Source organism: Penaeus vannamei, chromosome 2, assembly GCF_042767895.1.
Source record: "Penaeus vannamei isolate JL-2024 chromosome 2, ASM4276789v1, whole genome shotgun sequence".
Lineage (NCBI taxonomy): Eukaryota > Metazoa > Arthropoda > Malacostraca > Decapoda > Penaeidae > Penaeus > Penaeus vannamei.
This window is the reverse complement of record NC_091550.1, coordinates 28529891-28549890: the sequence shown is the minus strand read 5'-3', so window position 1 is coordinate 28549890 and position 20000 is coordinate 28529891. Positions and strand designations below refer to the sequence as shown.

The 20000-nt window shown below is 37.6% G+C and overlaps 1 protein-coding gene across 1 annotated transcript in view; it reads left to right on the top strand.

The window, feature by feature from the left end:
• The window catches only part of LOC113805341 (Oculocerebrorenal syndrome of Lowe), a gene marked incomplete at its 3' end in the record, with an annotated part of 21208 nt that extends 1587 nt beyond the window's left edge, over positions 1–19621 (top strand). The window contains 2 exon segments of the mRNA XM_070131686.1: positions 16646–16781; positions 19442–19621. Of these exon segments, the coding sequence (XP_069987787.1) occupies positions 16646–16781; positions 19442–19621 (316 nt within the window).
• Positions 19622–20000: the final 379 nt, after the last annotated feature.

Here is a 20000-nt window from a genome sequence, read left to right as displayed (position 1 = left end):
GATACTGGTGCTAATGTTACCACTGTCCCTTACTGTCTCAAGTATCCATGCATAACTTGCACCAAGACCATCAAATTGGGCCAAAGTGTCATTCAGTGCGACAACTGTTGTCAGAGATCCATGCATTCCGACTGGTACCATATCAGCTGCATCTGGTCTCTGGACTATTAACAATAGTATTGTACATCTCTGATGGATGTGGCCTACTTAATTCACCATATAACTGAGCTCCTTTTCCTATTGCTCTAGGCCTTCTCTTGACTCTTGTACCCCATACTCATTTTGAGCTCCTTAACTTCCTGCTCCAACTGCTGCTTTACCCTCCTCATCCCTTCCCCTCTCTTCTTTCCTTTTCTTCAAATCCTCTTCTCATTTCCACCCATCCTATGCTGCTGCCTCCCTCTCTTCCTCCTCCTCCTCAACCCTACCCCCTCCTGCCTCCTTCCCCACAGCTCCCACTTTTTCCTCCCTCTCCTCTTCCCCCTTTGTTGTCTCCAAACAAAACATATTTAGTTATCACACACTTTCAATCCATTTTCACACAAGAAGCCATCAATACACCTGACATGCCAGATAGCCCTTACCCTCCAATTCCTCCACTACATATTAACCCATTGGCACCGGGTGTCACGTACGTACATGCCATGGCTGTTGTGGACCAAACGCCGGGGGCATCATGCCATGCCCATTCCCGCGCTACTGGCTCGTCGGACGGAGCTTGTTTTTCTCCATTAGTAGCGGCTTCATTTATATGGTAAAGATTTTAGGCAATGGCACCTAAAGTGAAGGTAAACCTTCAAAATTTTAATATTTTTATAAATTTTAGCAAAATAAAAGCTTTTAGGTGCTATATGTCGCTTGCAAACTACCGATCGAGCCGGGCGCAAACAGGGGAAACTGCCAGTGCGCGCCAAAAAGCCGGTGCATATGTAATCTTGCCAAAAATTTCACCCGTCGCTGATGGGTTAACTGATGTCCTTCAGAAACTGCTGATAACACTGGACTCAAACAAAGCCACTGGACCAAATCAAATCCCTGCCTTAATCCTGATGTCCTCCTCCCTTTCCCTTAATCCTATCCTACAATCTATTTTCACCCTCTTGTCTCAAACATCTTACCTGTAGACTGGCTGTGTACAAATACCAATGCTTTTTTCAAGACATGGAACCGTACAGAACCAACAAACAATTGCCCCATCTCCTTCACACTGATCATTTGCAAAATATTTGAATCTGTAATAGGCAAACACATCATGAACCACATTGAGCCTCACAACATCCTTACAGACCCACAACACATTGCCCAATAACTAGACTACGGTGACACTAAACAAGTTGATGCCATAATGCTCAACTTTGCTAAAGCCTTACCAAAGTCCCCTACGGAAGACTGACACTTATATTAAGGTATTACAGAATCACAGAACTAATTCTTCACTGGATCACTGCTTTTCTGATGTTTAAGACACAACATGTCTTGCTTGATGGTGCATCTTTTGACTGTCCTTGTTTCTTCAGGTGTTCCACAAGGAACTGTTCTTGGCTCCCTTCTTTTCCTTCTATATATGAATGATCTTCAGCTATCCACCTGTAACTCTGCTGCTAGACTTTTTGCCGTGTACATTATTATTATTATGTATTTTTTTTTTTTATTATTATTATTATTTTTTCTGTTTTTACCAATTAACCCGCTGGATCCAGTTGTGTCATGGAAATCATGGTACTGAAAATACAGGCAGTGGGTTACATAAGTAGCCAACCACGGGCGTGTGGCACACAGGCCGGGTGCGTGTTAACACCCATGAGTGGTGACAAGACTGTGCCTCTCCTTTGCAAAGTTATTTTGTGTAATTTTTTTTTTGTCTTTTTTGACATATTTGTCTTTTGATTTGCTTTTTCCAGATTGTAATAGATTATTTTCCTTGCGCAGACTCCATATTATATATGTGTAGTGAATAACGCAGTGAGAAAAAGAAAAAAAAAAAATACGTTTGGTTATTTGTGTTGTATATCTTATTTTTTGTGATTTTCAGTTTTCTGTAATACATCCAGTGCCGCTGGTCACAGCAGCCAGGAATACAGTGTGCAGTATAGAAATGGCATCCTCTCTTGAACCGGTACTCTTCCAGTCACGGCTTACACACATTACATTCCATATTTGTTTATTGATGGGAATAATGTTAAAGGGAGTCTTTTCTGTCACCCTGGCCTTCTCTCATGACGGCAAGTTCGCATCACCCAGCCCACGGCCATTTTGTCCAATGATGGCATGTTCAGATCACCTGGCCTGCAAACCAGATTTTTCAGTAATGGGACAGTAACATCATCTGGATTGTAGGGGTCAACACTGAAGATGACTGTAGACTCCAACTTGACATAGATCAACACTAGGGCAGCCATGTTTTTTACACACAATTTTATGCATACACTGCTATTCTAACTCTCCTAAAAAAAAAAAAAGTTGAACATCGACCAGCTTAAGACAAGAAGACAAACACAGATTTACAATCTTGTACAAGATCACTAACCTTATGGACATTAACAAACAAGAATACCTGTAAGAAGCACTCACATTGTACTTGGAATTCATGTAAGAGTAAGTTCCTTACATACCACACCCACACTCTTACAAGCACTCTCTCTTCCCATGTACTATATGTGCCTGGAACAGGCTACCTCAGTACATCATAGAAAAAGAAAAACATAAAAACTTCTCTGACAAATTAAACAAACGCATAACAAAAAGAGCGCCTTCACAAACACAAAGACTATCACTTTTGCCTTAATTCTTTTCTCCACCCCCAGCAACCAACCATATATACTTGATATATGCTTACCTGTACTATATGCATGATTGAGATTGAGATGCAATGTTTATCCAAGGTATATTGAATGGTACTCATTTTTTTCAACTTTGACTTTTTTCCATGTAAATAGGACATACATAATGGGTACTTTTTTCTACTGTACCAGAAAGAATGCTTTAAACAGATATTAAAGGGACTGTCCCTAAACTCATTGGGGGTAGTTGTGTCAGGAGGGTCAAAATTGAGTTATAACTAGTTCCAGACTCATATACAAATGTAGAGTTACCCATTTGAATATAAATTCCTGCCAACAAAAACTAGGCAGTATAGGAAATATATCATTCTGAGCTAGAGCAGTGCTGCATCAGCAATTTTTACAAATGTATATATTCCTTACTGGAATGAAAATCAAACATTCTATTTTGACATTATCTACTGAGATGGGTCATGGAAGTACAAAAGTGTCATTTGATAATTGATTTCTCCCAATGTTAAGGATTTATTATATAAAAAAGGAAACTAAACATCAACAAAACTTTCATTTGTTTTACATGAATGTGGAAGGTATAATTTAACTTCCTGACATAAACATCATTTCTGAAACTTTAGGGTTTGGCAATAAGACATAAACTATGGTGAGCCTCTATTTTGAAAAAAATAAGCAATGCCAGTCATTTGTTTACATAAGGGAGTGAGCCATTTGGCTCAGCACTGGCTCTGAGAGCCTTGCAGGAGTCCTTAAGAGCCCAAGTAATTGAGGAGACAAAAAAGTTGTATGACGTGGCTACTTTTTAGTAAATATTTGATCAAAAATATAAAGACTAAAAAGCCATTTAGAATGATATTTACATTACATTGAACTTTATGGGATCTAGATTTTGGCGACTATCAACGCTTTCTGAACAGTTATTTCCAATGAACAAAACAATTGCAGGTCACTTAGTAGCTGTGAAACACTCCTTAACTCCAAGCCGCTGGGTGTGTGTTGAATTTAGTAATTGTTTTTACATATAGATTGCTCCACAAGTACTGTCACCAATGAGCCAATTATGTGAACTACCTGTCTCATGTGTTTACCTTTTTCCTTGATTTTCAGTAATATCTTCTAGTATTTGATAGTGCTGTTAGTAATGTCAGTAACAATATAGTAATTATAATGTGTTTAACAAAAATAACAGTGTCAGTATTGATAGCTTTAGTAAAAAAAAGTGTTTTCCTGCTTTTTCAAAGTGAGGTCACAAGATCTACTAATTGACTCCTTTGTGGCAAAGCATTGGCAGAGCCATCTATGTGCAGAAACATTTAACCAAGCATTGCCAAAGGGAATGCTCTATTTCGTCGACTTTGGGTTAACTGCAAAATGCTTGTTACTCAAAATGTTATCTCTGCACATGTTTGCACACTCATGCACATTTACACACGTACACATGCTTACACACACACACACACACACACACACGCACGCACGCACGCACGCACGCACGCACGCACGCACGCACGCACGCACCCACCCACACACACACACACACACACACACACACACACACACACACACACACACACACACACACACACACACACACACACACACACACACACACACAGAGGAACACCTATGCACATATTTATACACAGGGCACATAAGTTTACATATATGTACATTTGTGTATATATACATCCACATACATGCATATATATAAGCAAATGTATATGATACAAGTTGTCTGAGTTGTCTAACTACATTTATGTGTGGATTATGCTGCTGAAATACCCATTCATGACAGTACCTTTTTTGTTATTATTGTAACTTCAAGATTAATCTATCTTCTTGTAACAATGGTATTTAAAAGAGAATTGAATGTAGTTTCTTTGGTAATTAGATTACTTTTCATTGAAGGAAAGATTCAGAAAATGAATAGAAATATTCAGTTTTCTTTTTTCTTATTAACTAAAATTTTCGAGCTTCTGTTCTCAAACAGTTTTTATCTGATCTAAATTTTTGTTCATACTACTGGAAAGCTAATGATAATACACAGAAATTGACATCAGTTTTTGTTTGTTTGTTTGTTTGTCTGTCTATTATATCTCCTTCACAGATATACATTATGTGCACATGTACATGTGTTTTCATAGATATATGTTTGCATGGGAATGGATACACATTAACAAAGACATATGTGTATACAAGAACACATGTATATGTGTATGTGCACATGTGTACACTGTATGTATATTTCCATACAGACATATGAACACATGTACATAAAAAAAACATTAATACAAGCAGTCTGATACACGCAGTAACTGCATTTGTGCATTGGGCTATGTTGCCAAAATTAAGGATTTTCCTACTTTTCATAGGGGTCACATATGTTTTGTGCTCTAACTTGGGAATCAGTCTGCATATCTTCATGTAAAGAACAGTATTTGAAAGATAAGTGAATATGGTGTACCGAGCAAATAGAGGATAAAGTTTGGTTGAAGAAAATTAACAGGAAATCAACTGAAATACCTAATTTATTTATTTATTTTTTAGATTATTAAAAAAGAAAGAAAGAAAAAAAAATCATATCACACACTGCTATTTGTGAAGAGTGATTACTCAATATGATTTTTGCTGTTATCATTTGATAGCTTATGAAAAAAGGCAGGAACTTTTTTTCTTGTTTTTTGTTGGATTTTTGAAAACAAGATACTTTTGAATTTTGATTTTAATCAGATTTTCTTTCTTTTTTGTTTATGAGAAAACCAAGTCAGAAAAAAAAAAATACTCCTGCCAATCTTTTAGTATATAATTGATGTTTTAGCTGATTTTTAAAATTATAATGCATGCAATGCTGGGGGTAATTAATATTCTGCAAGAGGGAACCTGACCAGTTTAGTAACAAAAGACATATGCTTTTGAAATACATAGAATGTCGATATTTGAAGAAAATTGGAAGGCTTATTTTTTCTTTATATATGGTTTTCCATATGGCCCTCCCATCCTACTTGTAGGCATGCTCCCCTTAAATGTTATAGAATAATTTCACGTTATATGCAGTTAGCTATGCTAATGATTGAAGCATGAGGTATATTAGATTCAATATCTTGTATAGCTAATAATTACAAAAGGAAGAATGGTTCCCAAAACAAGGAAAGAAAATTGTTATTCTATTGGAAAAGTTCTTTCAGAAGATAATCCGCATACCATCATCTTTTACATGGGCTGGTCTTTATCATTTTTTTTTCTTTTTCAATTTTTATATTAGTTCCTAGAAAAAAAGGACAAGTGCTATTTTTCTTATTTCTGGAAAGTACATCTTATTTGAAAATTCCCCCCTCTCAAATAAGCCAAATGTCTCTTCTGTCACAGTATTTTTTTTATGAAATAAAAGGGGTTAAAGGAAGAACAAATACCCACAAATTGAGAAATTTTGAAAATCTCATTTGTGTGTTAGCAATGATAGTTATGAACTAGTTCTGTTACTTAAACTTATCATAGCAGGAGGAAGAAAAAGGAAAAATATTTATGATGACTGAAAATTTTGAGGTGTAAAATGGAGGAGGTAGAAGGTAGGACATTGTTGTACCAGTAATGTAATAGTATAGAGAGTGTTACAAGGAAATATTGGATATGATTATGAAATCTGAATCTCTTCCTTCTCTTCACATCCATGGTTGGGGAGAGGGGGAAGTCTTTTAGGCTTAACCACTTTATTCTTGGTATGCATGTTGTCCACTGTGGTTTTAACTATTTTTGTTATCTGTCTTCATTTGCTTGAGACGGTTCAGCTCTTCCTTTACCAATGTCCATCAAGGAACCTGCATAAGAGCTCCTTCCTGAAAACCAGCTAAACCATATAACCTGTGGGTGCTGCTTTGTGCACTGAAAGGCATTGCTATCCACCATATCAAAAAAGAAGGACAAGATATTGTACTACCTGACAGCCTTGTGAATGGATGATTAAGAATAAGCTAACTGGTCACCCAAATCCATCTCCTTTGTCCTGAAATAGTCGGTGACTACCTTGGGTATCTCTTGCAGCCTGGTCAGCCTGAGATTGTAACCATTTTGCTTCTGTAAACAGTGGGTAGTATTGTGATAGATAGGCATCTTGTCATACTACTGAAAGCACAACATGCCTGTTGCAGTGCTGCAAATGTCCACAGTACCCCAGACCCCAGCAGGTCTGTGAACATACTTGCAGTTGAGCTGCCCTGTACCAGTTGTGTTTGTATACTGACTCTAAGGGGAGTAAAAAAAGCTTATTGCTGTGAAGCTGGTTTCTCTTTTCCAAACAGGCTTGTGTCACCCATCAGGATGATGAAACCCTTCAGGGATGTAGTCATGTCCTGGTCCATGTGTATGCTTAAGGTTCAAACATAGCTGCAGCTTGGACCATCATTGACAGTAAACTTGTACAATATGATTCCAAAGCATGCCTTTTTGTCAATGATGTAAACTATAACCCCAAATTGCCCCATGCTTTCAAGAAGTTTCTCATTAACAGATACCCTCACAGAAGAAGCATGTATGAATGTGACCTGATGAAAAAAAATGAGTATTGGCCTCAGTTTCCATGGACAATCGCTACCGAGATGACACGGAAATATTGGGTCTGTAGTTTGAATCTGTCCCTCCTCATTTCCTGTAATTACAGGGATAGGACATGAGAATATTTTTTGACCAGAACAGCTTCTTTTAGAGCTCAAGATTGGTGGAAGTTTTGGGACAAGCCTTCATGTAAAAACACAGTGGTGTTAGTAACTGAAAAAAACAGCCATTTAAGTAATCTTTGCTGAAAAGAAACAAAAACTGTTGCAAATTACAGACATGAATAACAGACTGAAAAAATGAATTGAAGTAACTTTCCTGGATGTCTCCTGGATAAGGATGTCCACAATTGTCAAAAAAGAATAATATGTTCAAAGGTGTAGATTTAACATCTTGGATGGCATTGACTTATGAATATCCAGAGAATCTGAAGTGCTTTGGAAGATTTTCCTGTTTTTACCAGAAAGTTGAAAGTTTGGGGCAATTTTTCTTTTGTTTACATCATTGAAAACAAGCCTGCTTTGGTATCATAATGTAGAAGTTCACTGTCAATGATGGTCCAAGCTGCAGTTATGTTTGAATACACCTTGACTAGGACATGACTGCATCCCTGAAGGGTCTCATCATCCATAAAAACTTGGGTTTAGAGAATCTTTCCAACCCTGTTTCAGACAGCAGCTCCTGCAAATCCAAATTTTTGTCATGTTAGGAGAGATAATCCAGCTCAAAATCACTTTTGGAGTCAGGGCTGTCATGAAGACTCCCTTCTTTCCAGTATCATCTTTTTCCCCAACATGTAACCTCCCACCACCACCCACTTTCCCTCATATATCCATTTCCCCCCATATTACATCCCACCACCATGTATCTTCCCCCATCCATTGTTCTGTGTCTTACTTCCAACAACTTTCCCAAGAAGGAAAAAAAGAAAAAAGAAAAAACATTGATAAGGTTGAGATAAAGTAGAGATATTGGCATTTTACGTCCAGGTATGTCATACATCTTGAGGCAAAATTTTTGGATTTATGATATCTATGTCATGTTATATAAAGGGAAGGCCAATAAAACCATTATTCATATTGATCCAAAAAGGGCAGACCACTCTGTGGTATTCTGTAAGTGCCCAGCACCACCATCTTTTGCATGACTTCCAGAGATACACCCAACAACAAAAGCAGTGACGCTTCATCAGACCTGGCTTGGAGAGATCTTGCCCTTCTTGCCCTGAGAGGTGACCCACGTTTAAACAACCTGGACATTGTTAGGAAAGGGGGGGAGGAAGGAGTTGATCTGAATTCGCTAGGCAAAGCAAGGAGTGAGTGTTCCGCTATGTTTCAGTCCCATCCTATCAAGGCTAGCATCTCCCCCTCCCCCCCCTCTCTCTCTCTTTCACACACACGCATACACACACACACTGTGTGTGTAATATTTGTGGGTGTGAATAATGTATCGTCTCAAATTGCGCTTCTTGAACTACCAAACATAAATAAATGGCTTAGGCCACAAAATTTTGAGGGTAACAGGGTGTAAAGGTTTAAGTATAGATTCCCTTGTTTTCTTTTTTATTTCATATGGGGGCCTCCTATGTACAGGGTTGTTGTGACAACCGTCTCTAAATTACTGGATGCCCTGTGATTGGCTAAGTGTTCGAGTCGTGAGTGGTTCAGAAACCATAATGTCATAACTCTTATTTTCTTTTAAAGGCTTATTTTTGTGTGCATTAAGTAATTCCCTTCTGCAACTATTTTTTTAGTTCCATTATTGTCCACATGCTTGCCAAAATGCATTTATATGGCGTATACTTGAGGATTTGCGAGTGGGGCTATGTGACGTCAACATATTAATACCAAGAACCACTAGAAAGATATCTGTTATCGTGTATATTTTGGTTATATCAAATACCTCTGAAGTAAACTCAAAACTATTGCTGTTATTTCCTCTCAATAATCGTTCCATGCTTTTAGCAGAAGCTATTACTGGTTACAGCCCTCCCTATGAACTATGACCGCCAGTCGCGTTCATGAATTGCGAAGCACGGTTTGGTTAGGGTCAGCTTGGGTGTAATGGGCCACTTGCCTACGCCGCTCACAATAATATACTTAAAAAAAGTATTTATATTTATTATATCAATCATGTACAGTGTTTATATTGATTAGATCAATTTAAAGTTTGAGATACAAATTAATTTAAAGTGCTTCATCAGTAAACCTAATTCATTATAATGTCTCCAAAACTGTTGGTGAAAATATATAAGGTAAAATGAAATGCAGTGAATGTGTGTAGCACTGCAATAATGTAGTGATAGAGGGGTATATAGAATGTAGGTTTTGCGAAACTCATTTGGAGTCAAATTATTTGGTAACAGTCTTTAGACCTGGACAGATTGGGCATCTTCCCAACTCACGCTTGCTCACTCACCCTGCAAAAGGCTGAGTTTAAATTCACTCTAGCCAAGGCTAAGGGATTATTCCTTCAGCATTGACTCTACCTATTTTTACGCCTTTATTAGGTGTTTCAGCGGCTTGTGTCCAACACCATGTTGGGGTTTCCCCTCCAAACTATTCAAACAAACTTTCAAAGTCTCCTGTTCAGTCCGTCTTTTACATATTGATTTCTTTATTTTTGGTAATGAAATAATTGAAATAATTTGGAAAATATAATGGTGTATGAAATATTGTCATGAGTATTATTCTACTTTACAAATAACATATCAAAAGTTTACCATTATCTAAATAGCGGATCCAGGTGATATAAGACAGAGGAGAGTGAGAAAGAGAGCAGCTGTTTAGGATAAGGCAGAGCCATATATTAATATACAGCTCTGGGATAATGCAAATGAAGGATATTTCCATCTGTCGAATATTAGTATGAATAGTCAGTTCCAACAATGATTAAGAATTTTTATATAGAAAATATGATAAGGAATTTAATTAAAACTATGTGATAAGATTTCATTATGATTATTTTTGAAATGATATACGATAACATATTTCTTCAGGTAGGTCCAAAATATTCATCAAATCAACAACTCAACAGAAACAAAAACAATCCCTCACTTTCTCTCTCTCCATAGATATTTCAGTCATGATTGCACTTCTTTACCTGATTTCTGTAATTTCCCTCCTCCTTACATTTAAACCATCCTAATTATGTCCTGGTAGTTTGAACGTGGGCCTCCTTTCAGGGGAAGAAGGACATGATCTCTCCGAGCCAGGTCTGGTGAGGCAACACCGCTTTTGTTGTTTGGTGTATCTTAACCCTTAGTTTAACCACAGGATATTGAAAGTACCAAAAGCTCTGATTATCAGAGCTCTCATTTTTCCACATGCCTTTTATATCTTTTAATTTTTCATATCAAATTTTCTACTTCTCATTTTCCTTCACCTTGCTATCGCCTGGACCTGCAACCTTGATTATTTTACTTTCTCCTGATTGTTTGTGAACACAATTTCTGGTTCTCTGTGTTCTACAGGCTTATCACACTGTATCATGAAGTTTTATAAGATTTAAATTTTTTTTATTTTCAGCTGCACTGGTTTTTCATAACATTTGTCAGCTCTTTCAAATCCTACCTTTGAGCACAACTGCCCATGGATGTACCTTGCAACATATTATCTCTTCTTTTGTATTCTTCCTGTGCCAGTTTATCCATTACCTCACCAGACGATCTGCAGTTTTACCTCTCAATACAGCTTATGCTGAGATGATGTGGCAGTTGATATTTTATTCTTAATGATTGTTGTAGTGTACTACATATTAGGGATTTAGTACACCCATTCAAGTGTGCTTTTTAATCCTTATCCATGTTTTATCCCAGTTTACCTCAACCATATAATTTAGGAACTGCCCATGTATTATTTTCTCATTCCTTATGTTTTCTAATTTGTGGTGAATATTTTTCATTGTGTGATCTTACTGTTTCTTCAGTATTGATTATACCATCATCTACTTTTCTCCATAGTGCCTCCTCACTGTGTTTAACCTGTTGGATCTGGGTGCCTCTTAGCATGCACATGGTCCAAAATCCAGGTAGTAGTCTTACTTGAGTGGTGTTTCTCCAGGGTGTGTAGCTTGTAGGCCTGGCCCACATGAGCACTCCCTTGCTGTGTCAAATCTCCTTGCCTCCACTTTGCAATGCTGTTAGCCCTTTCCTGCCAATCTGATTTTCCCGTTTGTCATTTTCTGAGGTCTATATTTGTCATTTATTATGCTGTAGCAATGTATAAAAGTTATGACTGAAAGTTGATATCTTCACAATACAAGAGAAAATTTGAACCAGTTTATTATATCTTCATCAGAAATACATGTATTCATGCATATATGATACAGATGTAATGAAAATTAGTCAAATACATCTCTTGTAATGTAAAGATAGTAATTCTCATTCATACCTTTCCTACATTTGTCGCAGTGAATATGGTACATCCTATGTTATATATTATATGTTATCCTATATCCTTTTCTACATTTGTCACAATGAATATGGCACACTGTGTCAAGATGATAGACTGCTTTAGTTAAGCAGACCCCAGACATCTCTTCAGGCATAAGTAACATCATGTTTATGTTATTTTTTATATTTTCATATTTTTAGGTTTTCAATAACACTACTGGTAACAGTGGGCAGGAATAAGTTCATGTGCATAGACATAGTGTCCCCCCTGGAGATGACCCTCTTCTAAGCATGGTTGATGAATTGTAAACTCCACCTTTGTTGATCAGTGCAAATCCTGCTGGAGCTCATAAATGAGCTCCTTCCTGAAGGCCCACTGAGTTAATTTCACTCCAGTACTTTATATACTCATGACAAGACATTCTTGTCAGCCATTTTTTTTTATCATGACAAGATGGCTATATTATGGTTATCCCACTGGATATGGGTGATGTGACCATCATGTTCTGAAAAAAAATTGGCTGAAGGCTGAATGATGGGAATATGCTGTCATAGAAAAAAAGCTGAAAAGTGTTGATGCAGAAAAAGAGATAACATTGCAAGGCAAGGAGTCTTGGCATTACACACAAGTGTTTGTTTGACATGGGCCTATAAGTCATACACGCAGGAGAGTTACCACTCAAATAAACCTAATGCCTAGATTTTCAGCCATATACAGGCACCTGTATCCAACAGATTCATATACCAGTTTTCTTTTCCATGTAGAAATTTTTCACAAATGATTAAGCTTGTCTCACCATTTGTTTGTAGTACATATAGCCTTACAACATCAGCATTACTATTGTTATTGGTGATGGCGATAATATTGTGAACAATGATAATTGTAATGAAAATCTTGATATTTTGTAATGAAAATTCAAGGAATGGGATATGTAGACAAGTTCAGGTAGGCTAACTCCTTTGAGATACTTGAACAAAATTTTCCCATTTATGCTACAATTCAATCCTATCACATCATCATGTTGTAATACCTTGTCTCTTCAAGGTCTTCTCACAATCAAAAGTTTATCTTTAAATTTTCTTTGGTAGCGTAGATCAAGTTAACACCTGCATAGGGTGAGGCCACTATCACCCAAGTAAGGGATTGGAACCCATGTATCTGTGAGACAATAGAAGAAGTGTAGGTGGTGTGTTGTGTGTACAAGCCCACACAAAATGTGGATTCCCATATCTGCCAACCATAAAACCAAAAACCATTGGCCTTAAATTCTTAAAAAGAAATAAAAGAAAATGAAAATAAAAGCCAAGTGAGTCACATGGGATTACAACTGAACTCATGAACCCAAGCTGTACGCTGCCTTTGAAAGCCTTCGTGGGGGTTTTATTGCCTTTGTTCCTCCCGCTGACAGGGTAGGAAGAGTGCATTAGCCAAGAACAAAGAGTGGGGTAATTTTGTATTTCCCGTGCTTCTGATTTTTCCTCGGGAACCCTCCCAAAACCAAGCTTGTTGTCGTCGTGGGAGGGCTTAGGAGACGGGGACTGAGACCCAATGTAGAGGATTACCCCTACCTTGGGCCTCAGCCCTTGCCTTAACTAATTTTGCTTGGTCCTTTCTTCTTTTCTTTCCTCTTCCGTATCTTCTTTACTCCCTTCTTCTATCCCATTCCTAAGGTATGAGATCCTTGCTGAAAGGATGAAAGGCTGGCTTTGTGTCAGTCACGAACGGCCTCCGGGAGCCATGGGCATGGTATTCCCTTGTTTAATTACTTAGCCCTTACCCCTTATGGGGACTCTAAGGGGTAGACCATTTCTTTTCCTTAGTTTATTCGGGCTCACCATGGCCAGTAATGAAGATTCCTTACCCTTGATAGAGGCATTAAGGCTTGCCCCTTCATCAAATAGCCTATCTGAATTTGATTTTGATGGTTTTCCGACCCCTGCCCCTCCTATGGCCACGGCTCCGACCACTGATGCTAATACCCCCTCTTCGACGCTTACGAACAACTCTAGTCATTCTGAAAAACCCATTCAGGTTATTACTCAACCCCTGGAAAATACCTTTTCCTCATCCCCAATATTCTCCTCTTCATACCCTACAGCACGGCCCTCTTCAATGTCAACCCTCTCTTCCCTTATTACTACTCTTCATCCTTATTGTCCTCCCCCCGGCAGAACTATACTCCACATCCCATCTTCCTCTCGCCCTCGTCCGTCTACTACCTCTACCTCTGCAAACCTTCTGGGTACTCTATTTGGCCCAGCCAAGTGGGATTGATTCTTTGTGATTCCACCCACAGCCCCCTATTCTGAGAATACCCTTCTCTTTCAGCAGTGCCTCCAGAAACAAGTAGGCAAGGTTACCTTTCGCGGTCACTCTGATCATTCACACCTTATCATGGTTACATCTGAAGCTCAAGCTCGTGCACTATCTGCTATTACTGACCTTACTAGCAAGCCCATTCCTGCCGAACCTCACCCAACTCTTAATACTTGTACTGGAACTGTTTCTATTCCCCCAAATGCTTGTCCCATGTATAACAAAGACTGGTCAGACTGTAAAAATGACCTACTTTCTTGCCTTGATGAATATGATGCAGTGGCAGTACAGTGTTACACTCTTCCTCCTAGAGGCCAACATAAATCTCATGTCAATATTGCCAAGATTAGCTTCCATAGACAAGACCTCCCCCATGAGGTTTATATTGGTGGATTGTCTTATTATGTCAGACAATATCAACCCCTTCCTCATCAATGTCAAAAATGTTGGCGTTTTGGCCACCCAGCCAAACATTGTCGGTCCACAGCCCCTATGCCCTTTATGTGCCCAACCTGGTCATGACCGTTCAAATTGCCCTGCTCAGTCACGTACATGTGCCAATTGTGGAGACTCCCATAAGGTGTTTTATAGGAGCTGCCCTGCCTATAAGTTTGAATGTGAGGTAGCAGTCCTCAGATTAAAACTAGGCCTCACTCTATGTGAGGCCATACAGGAAGCACGACGACGAGGTTTTTCTCTCTCAGCTTATTCCAAAACAGTCCTGCGCTCTGCTCCCTCACCATCTACACAAGACATTTCTGTATCCCCCCAGGCATCTTTTCCCAATACCCAAAACCTACGTCCTATGTCTACTCACCCTATCCACCAGTCAAATCCATTTTCCATCCTAAATCCAGATACTCCAATCTCTACCACTTCCTGGATACCTACCCCTCCTCACTTTAGTTGTCATACCAGACAACCTAAACGTTCCACTCCACACTCTCCTACTACATTCTCTCCTACACCTTCTTCATCTGTTCCCCAGATATCCATCTCCTCTTCTCCTCCTTATAAGAGAACCTTTGTTTCTCAGTCCTCTATACCAAATTCCTCTTCAGAAACCCTTGAAGACATCCGAAACTTGCTAAAAATGACCCAAGGGAACACTCCGCTCCCTTATCCACCCCCCAGTTCCTCTGTTCCTACTCCTGCTATATTTAAAGTATTTGCAGATATTCATCCTCCTCCTTCCCAAGTTCCCTCCACCCCCCTTCCTCCTACACCCAACATACCCCACCCTCTCTACCACTTGAATACTCACACGAATCCTCTCTATCACAACAGTGTCCTTCTGCAGACCCCTCCTCTCCAAACATTTTTCCTAGTGCTTCACCACCTTCCTGTTTCTCAACCCCTGGATTCTTCTCCTCCTAGTTCTCCAAAGGCCACCTCTGTTTTCCTTGATCGGTGTCCCTACTCCTTCCCTAGTCACAGATTCACTGCAATTCACTCACTTGCTCTGCCCCCTTATGTTCCCCCAACCCCTTCCTAAGATGCCTCATCCTCTCAACCACCCAAACTGCCCATACCACCCAAACTGAACCTCCCCCCAAAACCCCATCCTTCCCTTTTATCCCTCCCACTCCCTCCTGGATACACACGTGAATCTCTTTTATCACAATATCCTTCCCCAGACCCCACTGCCCCTATCAAACCCCTAGACACTACTCCCTCACCTATTCCTGATCCTTTGTCTCAACCCCCAGATACCTAATCCCCTACTACTAGTACAACCATATATAACATTATCACCTATTATCCCTATTCCTTCCCCAGTCACAGACACAATACAATTCATTTAATCAATCTACCTTCTTAACCTTTCCCATTTATTAATCACCCTCTAATCTTAGATATTTAACATCATCCCCTCTCCCCAGATTTTTCTCTTACTCTTCAACAGTTATCTCTATTCTTCCTAGAACATTTTTCCTATACATTCTCCAGTGACAGATACACTATAATTCACTCAATCGCCCTCCCCTCCTCTTTATACTAACTTCTGCTCTAGCTCACTTGCTCCCCTATCCCCCTTTTCACTACCATATTATCCTATAACGTTCTTAAACCTTTGACATCTAACACATTTTATCATAATCTTTAACTCTCTTTTGCCCTTTCCGACGCAATACTTAACCGTAGTGCTATATGACCTCAGATGTCTAGCACATTTATTTTCAAACCTTAAACATTAAAACATTTTCCTCGAGAAGCTGGCTATGCATGCACCATGACGTGTTGTTTGGTATGGCACAGGGGGCTCCCTTCTTTATTGTATAAAAGACAAAACCACAGTGGACAGTGTATGTATATATGCACTGGCAGTGTTAATTAAAAAATACCTTTTACAACTAATTACATTTTATTTTTATTTATTTATTTATTTTTTAGTATAAGTATATGGCAAGTAATGGATTTTTTTTTGATATATGGATTTCAGGTTTGACATTTTGTGGAATTCTGTAGATATTAAAAAAAATTGTACTTCTTAGATATTGGTAAAAGTTATTGATCATCTTACAACTATTTGTGATATATAGAAAATTAAAAAATAATAATTTCTTACATCAACATTGAATTTAATTTCAGTGAAAAGGCAAGGCAACCAGCTTGGTGTGATAGAATTCTGTGGTATGGTGATGGAATAGTGCAAAATGTCTATCGATCACATCCAGCTTTGAAGATCAGTGACCATAAACCTGTTAGTGCTGTTTTCCAGGCTGGGGTAAGTTTTCTTTTATTGTAACATTTCCAGTTCTCCACAGATTTACTGAAGAACACAAACCTGAAATTGAACAAGCATTAGGTCTGATGACTGACTACATATTACTTGGTCACAACAATGATTACTTTGCAAACTATAATGTTCTCATTTATCACAATACAAAGTAGAACTTTTTAGGAAGGATATGCAGTTTTATTCAGAATGATATATAATCCAAACTGGACATAATGTTAGGTGTCCCATACTGTATGGTAACATTGGTTTGAATGAGAATGAACAATATCTTACTGCATGAAATGTCATTGACTTGTTTTGATGTCACACCTTCACTAGAACTCAAAAATAACATGTGTCAATTACATAATTATTTTGCATTGTAATATTACTCATTCCTATTCACAGTATTTCAATATGTATTACAAGGAGTTCTGTTTAGAGTGAAGTAGCCATTAACCAGCAAAGCATTAAGACAGTTCTCTTACAGGAAAAAAGTTTGAGTAGGAACAGTGCAAAACTGATGATCAAATTTCTCAGCTTCCTTCTGTTTAAAGAGCCAAAAAATTAAATGAATGCTGAATCATCGAAGGGCTTTAAAGAAATTCTTCAATAAAATTAATGAAAGAGTCCTATCCCAACCTATTTTTAACCTGTTGGTGCCAAGTACATGCACTGTCTACTGCTTTTTTTTATTCATATTTTTTATTAGCAATGTTGCTGTTATTATATTATCAATATTATTACCATTATTATTATACTGTTTTTATGATGATGATAGTTTATTAATAAAATAATAGCTACAAATATAAAACACTTTCCTGAACTCTCAAGGAATGAGATAGATAGGTGAGGTTAGCAAGACCTGGTTATTGATTCCTTGGGGATTATGCAGCACTAGAGCCATTTGTGTGCAAATAAAATTGATAAAACAAACCCACATTGATCAATGCATGTATGCATGCACTCCCAGGATTTTCATGTGGTCTTGTCTTGATTTTGATAAATAGGATTCAAGATTAGTATAAATGATATTGTTGTTAGTATAGATACCATTTGCAAAAGAAATAAAAGTTTCATGTATAACAAATCTTGTATTTAAGCCATTGCTGGCAACAACAGATTGTAAAAGATTATGTGGCTCAAGAGGAAGAGTCGTCGGTACGATCACAAAATTCGTTATCTGGTCCTCCTTGCTTTAGTTTTTTAGCTAGGTCATTAATTATTTTACACAATGTGCATGGATATGTGATGCTTGAGCACAGGAAATTTTATTTTAAAAAGTGCGTAAATTTTTGTGCTAAAAAAAACAAAAAAACTAGCAAGATGATAGAATTCACAAATTATGTAATAGTTTCCTTATAGTGAATAGTACTGCAGTTTCCTTTTGACCAGAGTTAGTCAACAAATAGGAGTACCAAATGTAGCATTTATGTAAATCTATCTAAAATGACAATGTTTCAGTTACCTTGCAAAAAAGTGCCTTTTTTTTTCGTCCAAAAAACGCTATTAATTTTTTCAGTAAAAATGTATTTGGTGGAAATAATGCGTGACCTAGCTACAGTTAGGAGATACGAACTGGATGATCATTTTGCAACAAGAATTATTAAAATCACATAATTACAAAGTTAATCTTACTATCATGCATGAAAATATGATTTTGAGAAAATAGCAGATTTTGTCATTCATCGTCATTACACCATAAAGGTCAAACCAATGATTACCAAATGTGAATATCTACTTAGACAATTCCTTGGCCTCTAATATGAGTCTTGTGGTAGAGGGTCAGGCCTTGTTCAGGTAATTTTATTTTAATTTTATCTTTATGTAAAGGTTAGGTTAGGTTAGGTGGGAGTGTTCTCTGAAAAGTATACTTTCAGATGTCAAGGCTCCTGGTTCCCTGTCATTTACATATCATAATGCATCATAAATCATATATTATGCATTTCTTATATATAAATGACATATTGCCAGGTTTTCAACAGGTTGAAAACAAAACATGTATACTCCCGACAACTTTATAATTCGCACTGTTCTCCCGTCCTTGCTGCTGCTGCCTGCCTGCTGAACGCAGCTTAAACTATCGTACTGCAGTATCATACCAAAGAAATTTGCAAAAGCAGCCCAAAAACGTTGAAAATACAAGAAAAACAAAGCATGAAGCAAAAAGGGGTGTGCCAACGTGAGGGCATTTAAATACTCCAGACATTTAAACCGCGGAAAGGAGTGCGTTACGCATCTGGCAACCGGCGCCCGGGGTGCGTCACATGCTCGTGTATCCACAGTCAAAGTTTGAAAAAATCTTAATTTGTAACCCGTACCGACGACTCTTCACCTTAATTTTAACTGGTCTGAGTGAACAAAGATTCAAAATGCAATGGAATAATGAAAATTGGAAATAATTTATCATAACTATTTGTATCATCAGGACAGAAATGTAGATATTACCAACTGACAAAAAAGAACACATTAGATATTGATTATCAGAAAAAAAAAAAAAATTGTGAAATTCATATAGTGTTAGAATATTTCTGTACTGTAAAGGATGTGTCAGGTTTATATTAATGTATTTAAAAGATGTAGAAGTAGGAGTTCAATTATGCATTTTTATTTGAAAGGATAAAAAGAATAATTCTTTTAGATTAATACTGATATGCTTTTCATAGATAAAGGTGATAGATACAAGGAGATATCGCAGAATATATGAAGAAGTAATGAAGAAACTTGATAAGCTGGAGAACGAGTTTTTGCCACAAGTGACTGTAGACACCACCGAGGTTATCTTAGAACCTGTAAAGTTCCTGCAGACACAAACTAAGTATCTTACAATTGCTAATACTGGACAGGTATGAGATTTTATTGTCATTAATATTTTGTCTTTTCTCTATTACTAATTCTGGAAAGTTGCTGTTGATATTTTTGCGTTAATATTTTATGATTCAAAGTTTTCGCCTTAGTAATGATTTGTATTCTGTGTCATACTGTGTTTGTATTGTATGTTCAATATTCTAATTTCACTTAACAATAGTTGGAACGCTTATTTTAAAAAGATTATCTATTTTATTCAAATGAACTCAATCTGAAAAGAATATAAACAATTCTTTATCAAAAGTGCTCACCACCTGATTCCTTTCACTGAGTGCACTCTTCCGGAAAAGAGTAGCCTTTATTTGCATACATGATTATTTATCTACATATTTATGTATTCAGTTCCACATTTTTATA